Here is a 17518-nt window from a genome sequence, read left to right as displayed (position 1 = left end):
TACCTTCTCGTGTGCAAATTTCTTCAAGTCTTTCTGTAATTTACTGATTTTACTTTGCATCAGGAAGTCTTTATTTTCGTTAATTTCTTTATTAACCTCTTCTAGTTTTTTCCGGTACAAGGTGATTTTTATTTCTGTCATTAATGCATCCTCGCTTGTTTTTATTTTAACTAGGATGGCATCTGATAGTCGTTTTGCGGTGTTAATAATCAGTATAAGCCAATCGCGGGTGCATCGCCACGCGATTAGAGACCACTCCTTTTTAAATAGTTGGTCATCAAGGAAGATCCTGGTCGCAGCTCATCTGCGCAGATCAGAGGTTCCAGTCTTCCCGTATCTCAAAAACTGACTATTGGAGACAGGCTCGCCCTAGGTTTGTCTCCCACCTCCAGACTACAATGGACCTCCTGCATTCGCTGGGGTTCACAGTCAACGTGCCGACGTCGCACCTGATTCCCTCCCAGAAGCTCCTTTTCATCGGAGCGTTTCTGGACATATGCGGGCTCTGCAGTGGGACCTGAAGTTCCAGTGGGCGCAGCATCAGGAGAATCTTTCAGATTTCGTCCAGATTTCAGAGGGCACGGCACACCGAATGCAGTGGTGGCTAACGGAGCAGGATTGGGTCAACGGCAGCTCTCTCTCTCCCGTCCCCAACCATAGTTCACAGTGGTGACAGATGCATCACTCCTGGGATGGGGCGGCCACATGGGAGAGGCGGAGATCAGAGTCCACGGGTCATCGGGGGAGTCCGGGCTCCACCTCAACCTTCTGGCGCTCCGGGCGATTAGTCTTGCACTGAAGGCATTCCTTCGTTCTGTCAGAGGAAGAATAGTGAAGGTGTTCATGGACAACACCACCGCCATGTGGTACTGCAACAAACAGGACAAGGTTGTCCTTCGAACTAGGCCTTCTTTGCTACTCAAAATGGTTACCTCTTTCCACATAAGACAGACAATCACTTTGCCCGCCTTCTTCCCGCCCCCGCATCCTTCCAAGGAGGAGGAAAGACTCCACCACCTGGATACAAAACGTGCAATATCATTTTATCTGGATCGCACAAAACAATGCTGGGTGGACGATCAACTCTTTGTTGGCTATGTGGCTGCCAAGAAAGGTCGGGCTGTGCAAAAACGGACCATCTCTCGATGGGTTATTCTTTACATTAAGATGTGTTACTCCTTGGCGAAAAAGGAGCTTCCGGTAGGGCTGCGCTCCCATTCCACCAGGGCGATGGCAGCCAGTACTGCTTTGGGACGTGGAGTCACTCTCGGTGACATCTGCCAGGCAGCCACGTGGGCATCACTGCACAAGTTCACTAAACAATATTGCCTGGAGAGTCAAGTCCGGAGAGACGGCTTCTTTGGCTGTTCAGTTTCCCAGGACTTTCTGGTGTGAACTTAGTTTGCAGACCTACCTCCGGGGTTGGTATTGCTGGGGTATCTATTCTAAGCTAAGGTATCTATAACTAATAGTCTCTTTCAGATGAAAAAGTTACTTACCTTCAGTAAAGATATATTTGTAAGTGACATATATTAGTCATAGACTCCCTACCGCCCCACCCATCCTCCCCGCTCTGCAAACTCACTTCTAGAGTAAGGGAGTCCCTTTCGCGACCCTAGTTTTGTGCACCAGTGGTCAGTGTCTTGCATGGCTCTTCGCTTCTGGCATGGAATGTTGTGTAAAAGAACTGACAGCGTGCAGGGGCAGCCTCTAAGTAGATACCGCGACGTCATCCAGACGATCACGATGCCGACCGCACGGTGGACCGACGTCACCTACCAAAGCGCAAGGGTACTGCTGAGAAAAATTCTCCGTATCCAGTCTGATGCCTGGGGGTAATTCTAAGGTAAGTAATCTATAACTAATATATGTCTCTTACAGATATATCATTGCCGAAGGTAAGTAACTTGTTGCATCAAAGTGCACATTTAATTCCCTCAAAACAGTGTTTCTGATATTTGGTGTCTGTGTGGATTAGATGGGGGCTCAAGCGTTCTAATGACTCATTTGGGCAGCTATTGGGATGTCCGTAACGGATCATCACATCATATGAAGCCCTTTGGGTCCCTCATCCTAACCAGTTATATATAGCTCCAAGTCACCGTGAATATCACCGACTAATTTCACACATTTGAATGACTGTCATTCACTGCTCATCCGGCAGGATTCAGTTCTACACCTTCCAACCCCGGGATTCTAATCCACAGCTGGCTAATCGACCCTCACCCTCCCTTCTTTCGTTTTTGTTAGCAGGACGGGTCGCGGTTGGAAAAGCGGGTAACACGTTGGTGAACTTAATCTCAGAGGCCATGAAAACTAATCTTGGGTGCATATTTCCTCAAACGCGTAGCTAAGAAGTGATGGTCAGGGACTAAAGCAGACAGATGACTCTGGCGTACCTTGGTGTGTGACACGTTTTACATACACAATTACACACGTGATAATACATTATCAATCTAGATTCGTATTTTTTCCTTAAGCCCTCTCCCCAACACCCTCTCCCCCACCCTATCTCTTGATCCCACTTTTAAAGCTTCTCCCTAGGGAGTTGTATTTTCCTTGTACAAGATCTGAAAACCCTACCTTAAGTTATGCACCCCAAGATTTAATCTTGATGTTGATGGGACGACTTCAAAGGGATGGTACATCCTAGTGGTGCTGTAGTCTATAACGCCAAGAGATTAAGTACATTCAATGACAATGTGATAGAATTGGACTGTTTACAGTGTACTCCCTTTCTTCAACCCCAGTGCAAACCTCATTCATAAAAGTGGCTTAGATGTGTGTCCAGGGTCGTTTAGGTTATATCTAGTTAGAAAAGTTGTTGCTGTCAGAGGTCATTGTATTCAGAAGTCTTTTGGACTGAATAATAAAAAGTTGAACACTGAGAAGTGGACAGGAGGCGCTATTCCATCAAGATAGCTTTGTGAGTTTAGCCTTTGTTGCTTAGAGTTGCACATCCAAAGTTTAGATCGCTGTAACATATGATGGGCTTTCTGTCCCTCTAGGTCTGGGAATATAGTGACATCTTTCAGCTAAAGCACTTAGAAATTGAACAACTGAGTTGCGTAACCATAAATAACAGTAAGTTATCATTACAATTCATAAACAAACAATATGCAGTTTTTCAACCATAAACACTTGTGTTAGTGATTAGCCCAGTCTTTGTGAGGAAGAGGCCAGCCAGTGCTACGCATCAATTATTGTAGAAAAACAGTCTCTTTCTATGCATTATATGTTGCATAAGATTGGGTACAGAGAGGCCAAACCGACTTCACCACTAGGCCTGGTGTTTGCTAGGTCACAGTTACAATAATCTTGCTATCCAACCTTTACAAAATAACATCACATGGACCAAGATCTACAGAGCAACGGTCACTGGGAGGAGAGCGAGAGAAACAGAGCGAGTCGTAACTTGTCTGTGCTTTGTAATCAAAACCAGGAGCTGGCCACTCAGCAGAGAGAAAGCTGAAGACACGTGAAAATTGACATGGGTCACTGTGAACAACATGGCTGATGTAAGCTGTGTTGGCTGGCAATCATTTGTTTGCAGACTAATAACGTCTAGTTGCAGTCACTGAATTGTTCCTAAATTATGCCTTTTCACCCGCTCTTCTCTCATCTATTTCCCTATCTGATAAATCTACATGTACACCTAGTTCTTCTTCGAAACTACCAGCTATTATTAAGTAGATCCTGGAGACCTCCCAGTCTTTCCCAGTGTGCTATAAAAATGTCCTATTTACATGTTAAATAGTCTTACCTTGGTCTGGTAAGCAAATTTCTTCCATTTCATTATCTTATCTTAACGTTATCTGTCTTTCTATTGCTGGAGACTCGTCACCAGAAACAGGTTGTCAATGTCCTTCACACCAACCACTCAGCAGGAAGAGGGAGACATGGATACTTATGTCAGCAAATTCCTCACTTTGGAATACTATTCGGTTGCTTGCCTGAATCTGGTATCTTTTTCCAGCAGTGCTCCTGCGCGCTGCTAGATGCCACCTTGTGGCTGCACACCACCCCTAAAGTGATGGAGAGGAACCTCATAAAAGCAGCACCCTGGAGTTAAACCCTTGCGTCGTGCTCGTCCAATCAGAGGAGAAGGATGGTAAAAGGTTAGGCGTTCATTTGTGTTCTTGATGTATTCGTAAGTACTGCAGGATATATAGTAAGTGTGGTATGATAGCCACAGCAATAAGTGTACAATTGTTACTCCCTAGACCATATCCAAAGCCTGACGAGAGTACTTTAGATCAAGAATGGACACACCGCATGGTGAGTGGCATTCTCCTATCATGGCATTCTCCTATACGTCAAGAACACAAATAAACTCCTAACCTTTTACCATCCTTCTACTCTGATTGGATTACTTGTTGGCTCCCACAAACGAGCATGACGTAAGGGTTTAACTGTTACCTTTGCCGGCCTACACTATATGTCCAATGCCACTACCATTTCTATTCATCCTCTGCATAGAATCTGCATTGCCCTGAAGAAGTCCTGTTTTTAAGGACGAAACGTTTTGGCAGTCTGTTCTTTTAAGGATTGAATCAATAAAGGAAAAGAGAAACTTGATCCGTGTACAACGACTTCATGGCTCCATAGAAATCTATTTCTCAAATGATATTTGAACATTGTTGCAAAGTGGTGCAGCTCTGATTTAGTGTTTTTTCTACTTACATTAATGTATAAATTGTGCCTTTGCATATATTAAGAGATCATTTTGTGATTAAGCACTAGATTTTGCCTGGCTGTGATTTTATAATGAGTATTGTTTTCAATATTTGTATACTACTATGACAATAAAGTGTTACATTATTACATATAATTGAGTTAGGTTATCTAGGTTTATTTGGTAAAGGTATGAACAAGGAGCGTTTGATGTGCAAGAATACATAGTGTCACGTGGGGGATACCTCTGTTTTTTGCAAAATAAATAAGGTGACATTATCTAAATGACTAATAATCATAAACTAATCTGTACTATATACTGCATGATTATTGTTGTTTGATGTAAGGTGTCCTTTTGCAGGGTTGTTTATTTACTAGTATCTTGTATGCTCCTTTTTTCGGAACAGATCTGGAGGTACTTAATATTTGGGGATTGATAGTGCCTAATGGATTGACATAATGCATTGGCAAGGAAAGGCTCTCAGTTGTTAATTGTAGCCATTTCAAATTCGGTAGGAGGGGAAGATTTATAATGCTGATGTGATTTATTTCTATGTGTACCTAATATATAGAGTTACATATAATTTACATATAACCAACGTATTTTTAGTTTAACCTGGTTTCATACAAATGTCAGGTCACTAAATTATAATACTTCATCTACAATGAACAAGTGTTATGTGTTTGCTGTGTATTTTTCTTTCTCACTTCCTAAGTGTTTTATTAATTAAATGATCTGAAAGAAAATTCTAACAGTCATTTGTTTTGATATTATAGAAAAGAACTTCCATCTTTGATATTAGAAATCCTCCAAAAGTTGTCTGAACTTAAACGATTTGATATGGCAATTATGTTTATGACAGAATCGGAAAAGCAAAGTAGGTGGACAATATATTCTTTAGCTTCAAAACGACTGTTGAAATCATGTATTTTATGTATTTCACTGTGATAATAGAATGTCAGTCTTATTATTATGTGTTTCTGTATTTATCTTGTCTTGCAATACATTGGCACATTGTGCCACTTTATTGCTAGATGGAGTTTTGGTGGTCGCAACCCAAACAAACTGTGGTATTGGGCAATGCAGATTGTGTTGTCCAATTATGCGTCACTTATTTGGCCACTTGCACAGTTTACCTTTTCAGTTTCTTCACCAATGAGAAACTAGACTGTATTTGCTGCTTACTTTTTCATCTGATTAGTACTGGGACTTTGTGTGAGACTAGGTAATTATTTTAGTGCACTGGTACTACTGAATGCCACAAAACTAAGCGAAAAGAATTGTAGGACCTGTGAGAGTCATATCTTTTTACCCAATTTTGCTCTCTGAAATGTTAACACTCAGTCAGACAATGTTAGTTCTGCAAAACTGTGTGAAATTGAATCTTAACAAATGAGACAGTCTTTTTATGAGTTGACCAAGGATATTAGGAAACTTATTCTTCAGATGTTAGTGGGTAGCATAGACATCGTGTGGTAACTTTTCAGGAGTCCGAGGGCAATCAGGTGTTACATAAGTTGTTTGTGAATCAGAGCCATTTAACTCTGGTGTGGAAGTTAGCCATACTTTTGAACCCAAATGATCACTTTCAAGGTAGCAAAATTTACAGTCCAAGGTTTAATCAGGGAGGTGAGGTGGGGTTCAATCAGCTATCAATATATCTTTTTCTAATGGCTACTTCTGACAACATATTCCTCACCTTAGGAATATTCCCCAGGGATCAGACTGGATCTTGAAAACTCTAAAGCAGTACTTCTGTGTTCTAATAGGTGGCAGCGTGTGGCTCTGCACAAACCTCTCTCTGCTCCGTAAGTGACGAATGGAGCTGCATATAAATGCCACACACGTGTACAGACATCAGTTCCTTTCTTTCAGCGCCTTCATATGCAGATCTGGAGCTCCACTCCTTTCATCTCTGTAGAGAATGCATCTTAAACGTTTCTACTAAGTGTTTTCCCAGTCTACAAAGGAAATGTTATCTCCTAAAATGACAGGGTTTTAACCTTGTAAAGACTGTCACTGCCTGTGACAGACCCACAGGAGGTTGGCCTCTGCTGTTTGGAGTTGGAACACGACTCCAAACCTGCTATGACTGTGCTTCAAAAGAACCCGTAGGCCCTACAGTATCATGAAGCAAGGCTTTATGTTGGAAAACGCTGCAAGACTGTATGCCACTCCAGAGTCATAGTTGAGAGAAAGGCCCCATTCCCATGACTCATCTACCTCACAGCCAAAGTGTTCAGGTAAGTCCAAGAAAAAGCACAAAAAGTCTAAGCAGGAATCGGCTCTTCCCACCATTTTAGATCCCCAGAGAATGAGCAAGGGCATCAGTGTACTGCACAGTCTCACTCCCAATCTCTTGAGAAGTTGATTCAGGGTCTGGTCCTGCACCCTACTTTTCCAGGTCTATCGGTAAGATTGCAGCAATTCAAGGCCTTGAGAGTGGCCATGCTCTGCATTTTTTGGCATGCTCCTGACTGCCTCTGGCATGCCTCTAAGCCCTCAGGATCTGCAAGGGCCTCCAGCCGGGCTACCGCGGGCAGATTTCACACTGTATGCAATCTGTGCCATTCAAATGTGGTTTTGTGTCTGCACCACAATCTGAGCCAGTCTTTTTGACATCAGTGCTAGTTGTTGAGGACAATAAAACCAATAATCGTGCTTTCTTGCTCCGAGCTTTACTCATCTCAGCCGAGGCCGTTCCTTTATCCCATTGCTCTATTGTCATATGGTAAGAATTCTAACTCCAACACACTACGTTTACTTTGCGCTCATGCATAGACTCTACATAACATTTTGGGCTCAGATTCAGACCAGAGTCAGACACTTGGTGATGAATTTGTCCCACAATACAATGAGGGAAACTGGTTTGAAGAGTAATAGGATGTTAGTTGTATGAGCACCTCCCCAGACACTAGACTAGTTTTATCTCCTGGTCCAGCCATGGAGGAGAGCACATCATTTTCAGTAGTGATCAGGCGAGCTACAGAAGCCCTTGACCTACAGCTCCGAACAACGAAGGTCAAAACTAACATTCTTACTGCTGTCCTTCAGTCTTGCCAGTTTCCTACCAAACCTCTTCTGCTATTTGATAAAGCCCTTTAGCCACTTGGATAAAACCATGTTCCAACCCTCCAGTAGACAGGTCGCTCGCTGCCACAGACAGGCCCCAGGCACCTTGACTTTCTCACACAGCATCCAACTTTAGAGAGCTTGGTAGTGCAGGTGTCCACCAGCAAAGTCAATCCTAATGCCTTACCCTCAAACTCCCCTGACTGCAAATCCAAGTGTTGAACAAGTGCATGTTTTTCTCCGCCAGTCTGGGCCTCCTTGGGCGCTGTGCCCATGCCATATGGGACATGCTTGGTTAGATGTAACTGGCTATCCCTGAGACTTATGTGCGTCTTTAATCCAAACTTTTCACGACAGTCTGAATGCAGCCAGATTTGTTATCCAGTCTGGCCTGGATACGACCTACGGCTTGGGTTGGGCAATTGGTGAATTCATGGTGCTTCTGCTTCACACTTGGATGAGGTCCACAGGCTTCTTAAGGTATATCCAAGCATTGTTGATGGATACGCTATTCACAGGCTCTCACCTCCTTGGCGATAAGGTGGATTTGCGCCTCGAACGGTTTAAAGAGAGCCGTGCCACAGCTAGTTTTTAGGCTTCTCCAAGCTTGCCCGGTTGTTTCCCCAACAATTGTTTCCATTTTGTGGATACACCAGCGGGGTTGGCCCACAGGCAACCCTGCACCTTACCCTCAGCACAAGTGCCCCTTTGCCCTTTCGAGGTTGAGATAGTGGCTCTCCGAGACAATGTCCTAGGCATCATGGACATCGCACAGCTCAGTCCCCTGCCCAACCGGAAAACTGATTTGATGTGTCTTTTGCAACTCACAGCCCCCTGTAGGATGGAGGATCTGCTATTCTTTCACAGCTGGCAAGAAAGCACTTCCCACAGATGGGTCCTCCAATTTCTTTTTACAGTGTCTACACCCTTAAATCTTTTTGTAATTCGCCACACCTTCCACCACCATCAGGGCGGCTGACTGAGGACCAACTGTCAGTTTTGTGGTAGGAGTTGCAGTTAAGTTTGTTCAAGAGGGCCATTGAAACAGTTTCTGTCTCTGAGGTAGAAACTGGGTGATATTCCCTCTAATTTCTTGTGCCGTAGAAGGACAGAGACCTAAGTTCTATTTTAGACCTTTATCCGCTCAGCGCTTTCCTACGAAATGACAACTTAAAGATCCTCACACTGGCCTAGGATCTGTCCTGGATCCTGGAGACTGGATGGTCACATTAGAATGCAAGATGCTTATTTCCATATTCCCGTCCTCCTGGACCACAGGCGCTATCTGTGTATCATAGTAATCCAAGAGTATTTTCAGTTTGCAGTGCTCCCTTTTGGCCTCACCAGTACCTCTTGGTTGTTTATGAACATGATGGCAGTGGTCTTAGCACACTTTTGCAGGTCGGGGTTTCAGTCTTTCCCTTCATCAATGACTGGCTGTTGAAGGCAGAATTGCCCTATACAGGTGAAAACCACCTTCAGATGACAGCAGGATTACCAACAGTAATGTAAAAAAAGCTTTATCAATTTGGAATGCCTCTACATGGATAATACATCACAGCAATAGCTTCAACGACTCTGGTACTAATCTGAGTAACAGCCTCCCCAATGCTGCATGATTTATTTATCTCTCAAACATTGGATTTAACTATATTTTTCAAAGTCAACCATTTTCTTCAAACATCAGCTTAAGAGCTCTGAAAATCCACACATTTTCATCTCAAATATATGCTTTTTCATTTTGTTATGCATATATGAATTCAACCAAATAAAAGTTTCTAATTTTGTAGGTTGAATTGCACACAGGACAGCTGCTGACATGTAGTTGGTGAGCTACCAAAAGCTCACTAGCTATTCATTGGAGAAGCCTGGATAAGCATGATGCCAGGGCCAAAAAGTCCATGTAGCAGATACACATGCAGTTGGGCACACCAAGCAACACTACTGTATACCATGCAAGGGACATCCTCATCCCAACAGCCTGTGAAGGCTAAGTTGAGTTGTCAGGGTGAAAATCAGGTAAAGAGAAAAGGCACAGTTGATCATATGCAGAAAATTGTTGAGATTCAGTAAACTACAGGAGGGTGCTGATAAAAAAGTGGTTTAATGTCTGTAATGTGGTTGAAACAGTGTACTGCTGGGGAACGGTGTTCCATGGTTGAAGTGCTGCTAATGTAGTATAAATTGTGGCAGAGCATAAACAAAACTTAGTTCTTCACCTAAAGAGAAAATCTGAGAGTATGCAGAATTCGGTTGTAATTGTGCAGAACATAAATTAACATTTGTGTTTTGTGATAGGAGGGTGCAGGACATGACTGAGCCTTTCAGAGCACAACCAAGCCTGTGGTTTCCAGGCATGATGTGTAGCATATAACTTTAGAATTTGAATAACTTGGCCTTGGGTATCATGATATACGAATTGTGGGAAAGGAAGTACAGCAATCCTGGGGTTCAGAATATGCAGGTCATTTGTCAAAAATAGTAGCAGGCATGGGATTGTTTTCTAGAACCATAATAAGCAGGGCCTTTAATCTTCAAATATATTCATAAACATGAAGATAAAAGGAGCCTAGGAGGTCCACCACTGTGACTCTTTATTTCTAATGCAGTCTTTTCTCACCAATTCTGTTCAGGTACTGGAGTAAAGGTTATGTGCTCAAGAAGAAAAAAAGAATTCTGATCGATACTTCTGACCCCAGAATCATTTCCTTTAAAATATCCCCAGGTGCAAGACTTGCGGCAGAATATTTGTCAGCATAGTCCCTGCAGACCGATAGTTTGCATCGTATATGTCTTTGGTTCGACCCCCTCCACCCTAAAAGTGATGGCTAGAGCTGCATATGTATGCTACCCAAGTGCTCTTACGTCCGTTCCTTTCTTTCCATGCCTTCATAGGCGGATCCAAAGCTTGCTCTTAATTTTTTCTTGTCAGTTGTTGAGTTCATACTGCAAAATTCTCCTATTATGTTAAAGGGAACTTCCTTAAACTATCACTTGGGCAACTACTATAGGTTGTGCAAGTAGTGTGCCCTTATGCACCCAAAAGTAATTCAGGACAACATTCCAAGATGTACGTCACTGAATACCACAGGAAGTCTGCTCAAAGTCGAAACCATGGACTTAATCAACTGTCGATGCTGCTCCCCCAACAAGCCTTTTCCATGGTCCTTGTCTTCAGGTAAGTAAAAGTCCAAGTGGGCTAAGTCCCAGTCTTGCCACTCTCCCTCTGAGGAGTGCGAGGCTGTCAGGGTGGCCATTTACCTCGTTCCTGGTGCTGTGTTGAATAGCCAATTTTACAGCTGATCCCATTCCACCCAACATTTCTGTAGACGTCTGTGTCGCCCCGACAGATTGAGCCATTTAATAAAGGCAAATTGTAAATCTTTGGCTTGCTTCCAGCTTCCTCTGGTGTGCCTTCCGCCTCATGGATCCACGTAGGCCTCCATTTGGGCTGTCACTGCCGGTGGTCCAACCCTTGTCACCATCTGTAGTTTAAGAACCTGCTTCGGATTGAGCTCTGACTCCGAATCCGGCTCCACATGTGGCACCACTATCCACATCTGTTCCTGCCACTATCCACACCTGATCCTGCCACACAGATGGCAGAGGAGGATGCTGATCCTATTCCGGTTTGAACCGAATCAGTCTCAATGGCATGTCCTGGAACACTCCTAATGCAATGGTCCCCTTTACACTATGATCAAACAACACTGTTGCCTAGAAGTCATCCTCCAGCACTCCTGCACATTTTCAGATTATATTCGGACCTGAGCCACACAGTCTTTACCAACGATGCAGATAAGGGGGGTGAATTTCTCCTTCAATATGATGACAGCCATGTCTATTTGGACGTACAAGATGCCAGTGACTAGACACTTTCTATGACATGGGGCTGAGTTTTCACCCTGGTCCCTCAACAGAAGAGACAGCCTCATTTGCTCTTTTGATCAGAAGGCCAGCTGAAGCTCTGTACTTAACATTTCGATCTGTGGAGGTGAAAGCAAATGTCCTCAATTAAGTTTTGCAGCATGTGCCAACTTCTTCCAAGCCCTTGCTGTCAATGAAGCCCTGCCTGAATGACACCCTTAAGGGCACCTTGGTTAAACCTTGTTCCTGCCTAACTGTTAAATAAAAAGTAGCACAACGCCAAACACATACTTCAGGCGACTCTGTGTTTTTGACGCAATGGCTAACTCTGGAGAGCCCAATGGTTCAGGCTTTCACTACAGTGATCAATCCAAACTAATTCCCTACTATCGTCTCTGCCCTCCTATGTAGACTTGAAAGAGGATTTAGGGATTCTGGAAATAAGTGTTCTCTTCAGCTAACCTCGCCCTTCAGTCAGTCAACACTAGCTGTTTGCTTGATAGGTACGCCTATGTATTATTTCCCACCACCCCAACAAGCGCCCCAATTTTTGGGGGGGGACCAAAGTAAGAGATCCAGCAGACAGTGTCCAGACCCTCAGGGACAGAAATCCTCCCAGTTCCTTGCCCCTTCGGCAGGTGTCTCCAAGCCTCTTTAGTGTGCCCTTACCAGCACATGACCATCTTTGGGAGGCAGAGTAATGTTCTCCACAGCTGGCAGGCCATAACTTCCAGCAAGGGAGTTCTGCAGGTAGTTCAGCAGTTCTACATTCTGCCATTCCTTTCCAACTTGCTACCTCTTCCACCTATATCAGAAAGGCTTTAGAAGGAAATCCTGTTTGTTTTGCTACAGAAAGTTCAGGATCCTTTGGTGTAAGGAGCCATAGAGAGAGTCCTGCCCTCAGAAATTGGAACTGGAGTTTAACCCATTATTTTTAATAAACGAAAAAGGGTGAGGGCCTTCATCCTGTTTTTGAATTTCGACCTCTGTTTCTTTTTGTGTAAGGACAAATTCAAGATAGTGAACCCCTGAATTCGCCGGGGTTTACTGTCAATGTGCCAAAGTCACACCTGACTCCGTCTCAAACGCTCTTTCATCGGAGTTGTTCTGGACATGGTATAGTTTGGGCCTATTCTGCCGAATGACGAGTCTAAGATAAACAGGCTATAATACTGATGTTTTAGCCTCTGTCCTGGATTTCTGTGGGTCTGACTCTGAGGCTGCTAGGCCTCATGGCTTCCTGCATCCTGCTGGTGACACATGTCTGTTGGCATATTTGAGCTCTGCAGCTGGACCTGAAGTTGCAGTGGGTGCAGCAGTAGTCGAATCTCTCTGACATGGTCCAGATCTCGAAGGGATTGGTGAAAAATCTGCAGTGGTGGTTAATGAACCCTGCTTGAGTCAGCAGCAGACCCCTCTCCCTTAGCTATCAGATCTCACAGTAGTAACAGATGCGTTAATTCTGGGATGGGGCGGGCATTTGGGAGAGGTGGAGATCAGAGGACTCTGGTCTCTGGCAGAATCTGGACTCTGCATCAACCTGTTGGAGCTCTGAGCGATCCGATTGGCATTGAAAGAAAGCCTTTCTACCCTCCATCCAGAAAAGGCTAGTGCAGGTGTTCACAGACCACTACCACCATGTGATACTGCAACATATAGGGCAGTGTGAGGCTGCGGACCATTTGTCAAGAGGCCCCTGCGTCTCTGGACATGGCTGGAACAGCAGCACTTATCCCTGTTAGTTCAATGTCTGGTGGGTGCTCTGAACGCCGGAGCGTACAAACTCAGCCGATGATGATTAGGGTATCACAAATGGCTGCTCCATCCAGAGTGGGTGCAAGGTCTCTTTCAGCAGTGGGGGAGCCTTGGTGTGATCTGTTTGCCGCTGACAAGAATGCGCTATGTCAGCAGTTCTGCGCATTGAAGTTTCTAAGGCGGCTCTCGCTTGGAGACGCTTTTCATCTCCAATGGAGCTCAGGCCTTCTGTATGCTTTCCGCCCACAGCACTCTGCCCCAGAGTTCTCTGTAATATCAGGAACAACCGGGCCCAAGTCATTCTTGTGGCACCGGATTGGGCACAGAGAGTCTGGTATCCCAAGCTCTTGAGCATTGCCATCGGTCTTCCAATCAGGCTGCCTCTTTGGGAGGATCTTCTGTCACAGTAAACCTGTCAACTCTTCATCTTCTTCCAAGGAGATTGAGCAGTGACAGTTGACAGCTTTCAAACGTCTGACTGAAGTCTGCAATGTTAATCTGGCAGCCAGGCATTCCTCCTCCAAGACTGTGCACGCCTGCCATTGGGGCAAATGTGTGGCATGGTGTGCAGAGAAAAAAGTACACAGTTTTTCTGCTCCCCTATCTTGGGTTCTTCTGTTTGTTCTTTTTCTTGCCCAGTGGGGCTCTGCTCTGGGCACTGTTAAGGAATATCTTTCTGCAATATCTGCTTCTCTGCGGTTGCCTAACCAACCTTCCCTTCTCCAATCCCCTGTTGTACATAGGTTGCTGAAAGGTTTGCAACATATGTTTCCTCCTTTTCCCTTTGTTATGCCTTAGTGGGACCTTAATCTGGTACTCATGTTACTAATGTGTACTCTGTTTGAGCCCTTGCAAAACTGTTCTCTCCGGCTCCCTACTATCAAGACGGCCTTCCTGCTTGCTATAGCATCGGCATGGAGGGTCAGTGAGCTTCATGCATTGTAATCCAATCCTCCTTACCTGAACATCTACCCAGACAAACTGGTGCTTCGTTTGAGGGCTTTCTTTCTTCCGAAAGTGGTCACTCCATTTCACATAGGCCAAACCATCGCTCTGCCTACTTTTTACGCTCTGCCTCACCCCTCCTCGGAAGAAGAGTGACTTCACCCTTTGGACACAAAAGAGCCTTGACCGCACATAAGAGTTCCAGGTGGATGACCTGCTCTTCGTGGGGTATGTCAGTGCAAAGAAATGTCAGGCCATGCAGAAGCAGACCATCTCCTGATGGATCGTGCTCTGTATAAAGATCTGCTACGCATTGGCTAGGAAGCAACCGCCAGAGGGTTTACGTGCTCGTCCACTAGAGCTAAATCTGCCACTACTGCGTTAGCACATGGAGTTCCGGTCCTGGATATCTGCCAGGCGGCAACGTGGGGTTCTTTGCACCCTCCATGAAATTGGTGTACGCCATTCGTTGGTATAAATTTGTGTCTTTGTGCAGCACCACACAAATTGACCCTCTGCAAGCCATGTTGCCTGAAGTTTGTTGTTTGTGTGGTCCCTGGCCCAGCGGTCGCTGGATTACCCTTCTTTAGTTAAACCACCCACTTTGATTAGATTTTTTAAAGGTTTCTACCAACACTCTTTGTGCTGGCATAGTGGGACTTGAACTCGGTTCTCACTTTTTTGATGTGCACCCCTATTGAGCTGCTGCACTGTTGCCCTTTAAGATTCCTGATGTTGAAAATGGTCTTTCTCATCACCATAACATAGACAAGGCATGTGAGTGAGCTGCAGGCCCTTTCTGTCAATCAGCCTTATCCTACTTTCTTTCCAGATAAGTTGATGTTGAGGACCCAAGCTTCCTTTCTGCTAAAAGTGGTCACTCCATTTCATGTCGGACCGCTATCAGCCTTCTGGCATTCTTTGTCCCACCTCATCCCTCTAAAGAGGAAGAGAAACTTCACTGTACGAACCCCAAGAGGGCAGTACGTTTTTATATTGATTGCATGAAAGCACAACGGGCGACGATTAGCTCTTTGTGGGTTTCTCCACAGCAAAGTAGTTAAGGCAGTAAAAAGACGACCATCTCCAGCTGGATCTTTCTCTGCATTAAGATCTGATAAGCATTGGAGGAAGCAGCCTCGAGAGGGCTTACTAAAGGTTCATTCCACCAGAGCTAAGGCAGTTAAGTGGGCATCTGTACATACTTTCATGAAGCACTACTGCTTTAACAGTCCACTCCATCCAAAGGGGCTTGCTCATGCCTGAAGGATGTTTTTGGATTGAGCTAGACCCATAACCTTGGGGAGGTGCTGCTATGGTATCTACTCAAAAGGTGAGGAATCTGCTGTCGGTAGTATCCATCAGGAAAACAAGTTACGTACCTTGTCTAACTGCAGATTCCTCATCAACCCTCCCCGTTTTGTCTTCTAGGCTTTTTTTTCCATCTTAAAAGGTCCCAATCTAGCGATCTGCACACTGGTCTTGCCAATCTGCCAATAGGCTCTGCGCCTAAGGGCGCAAACAGCATTAGAAAGCAGCTGAAATCAGCACACATGGGTGCAACTCCTTTTATCAATTCTAAACGAGATTGGAAGGCAACAGCACAACCCCACCTACCAGCACACCGGAGTACTGCTTTTCAGTTTCCACATCCAGCCTGTGGCCTGGGGAATATCCACAAAGTGAAGATTCTCCGGTTAGAGTATCCACTGGATAGATAATTACCAAAGGTAGGTAACTTGTTCTTCTGAGATTCACAGTTTAATGAAAAATCAATCTTGTCTGTTCTGTTTCTTATCTGCAGCTGTGAGTGCCTTGTTTAGCCACACTGAGATGTCTGTATATATGGCTTCATCTGCTGAAAATTTAAAGAAGAGATATGGCCTTTGAGCTTATTGAATTGATGACCAGAGGATGACCTACAAGTCCAAACCATGTGGAATACAAATTTATGGGGGCGGTTTGAAAGAGTGATGCCAATTTATGCAAAGAAGGAACCTACCAGCGGAAGACACTAAAGTTATTTTACAAATTGTTTGTGCAAATGATATCAGACATTTGATCATTCAGCAGGTTAACTGGACAATTTACAGAAGCAAACCGTAAAAAAATAATACTAATAAAATGTTCATATTTTTAAATAAGTTTCTTATTATTTTTAAAGCAAGCACAATGACTTCCAACTCAAAGATGCATGTTGTTTTGAAGTTGTTCCAAACTTTTATTTAAATAAATTGTATCTTTTTACTGAAAATTGATATCAAATGGATAATGAAAACCTGTTTCTTTTTGGCTGTCTTATGGTATCTTTACACATGTGCCTTGTTTCAAATCACTTTATTGCTGATAAAAAGCACTCCTAAAGTGTTTGTTCTTAAAAGCCTTTCGTAGGCAGTATCAATACATGTACACATGTTCTCTTTGAAAAATCCACTTGAAATGTTCAGTGCTTATGACTTGAAAAACAAAACTGGCTTATTGTACATTTGTTCTTATTTAGAAGTCTAGGGTCTTGAAAGTAATGAAACTGAAATCTGCTCCTAAAGGAGCCCACACCCCATTCCCCCAAGTGCACTGTATAGTGTGAGAACTGAAACTCTAAATATATATTTGCCAGCTTCGGTGAGTGGGATCTTTGAATATTGAAAGCTAACATATTATTGTATTTAGTGACAAAGATTCTATTTTTTTCTGAATTGCAATCCAGCTAATTCTTTCCACATATGAAATGCTTTCATTATCGTGACATGCACTAACTACTGTTTGGAGCAATAGGTCTGACAAGGTCCCACCTTCAGTCGAGGTTCTCTTTTTTTTTTCTGGGTTCCCACAAAGTCCAGGAGTGCCTCCTCTGTTATGAGATGCCCGGGGTGTCCTTGAAAAATTGAAGAAACACCTGGCTTCCTTGATGTCTGTAGATGAGAAATGTGATACTTGTTTCTTCATTTGTATCCGCTTCTCAAAACCCTTCTTATACAGTAGATATTGAGAGGCTTCTCTATATCTGAAATATGCTTCAAAGGAAGCATCCTCATAGTTCACCTCTTTAATAGCTGACATAAATAGTTGGTTAGCATTGTGAATTCCTCCTTAAACCCAGTTCAGAACCCTTCTACCACCCCTCTGGTTCTTATCCCAGCTTCTTCTTTGTTCAACTGTTATATAGAGCCACTAAGAATTATGGTGGAAGAGCAAAGTATCTCT

General features: G+C 43.9%; 1 protein-coding gene across 8 annotated transcripts in view; it reads left to right on the top strand.

Moving 5' to 3' along the window:
* The window catches only part of RPAP3 (RNA polymerase II associated protein 3), a 319254-nt gene extending 302675 nt beyond the window's left edge, over window positions 1-16579 (top strand). For all 8 annotated transcript variants that reach the window (XM_085653336.1, XM_085653330.1, XM_085653333.1 and 5 more), the window contains 2 exons: window positions 5452-5552; window positions 16119-16579. In XM_085653336.1, the coding sequence (XP_085509462.1) occupies window positions 5452-5552; window positions 16119-16204 (187 nt within the window). In that variant the 3' untranslated portion in view covers window positions 16205-16579. The remainder of the gene's footprint in view (window positions 1-5451; window positions 5553-16118) is intronic.
* Window positions 16580-17518: the final 939 nt, after the last annotated feature.

The sequence above is a fragment of the Triturus cristatus genome, chromosome 4_1, assembly GCF_964204655.1.
Source record: "Triturus cristatus chromosome 4_1, aTriCri1.1, whole genome shotgun sequence".
NCBI classification, from domain to species: domain Eukaryota; kingdom Metazoa; phylum Chordata; class Amphibia; order Caudata; family Salamandridae; genus Triturus; species Triturus cristatus.
Note: the sequence above shows the minus strand (reverse complement) of the source record. Positions and strands in the feature narration are given on the sequence as shown.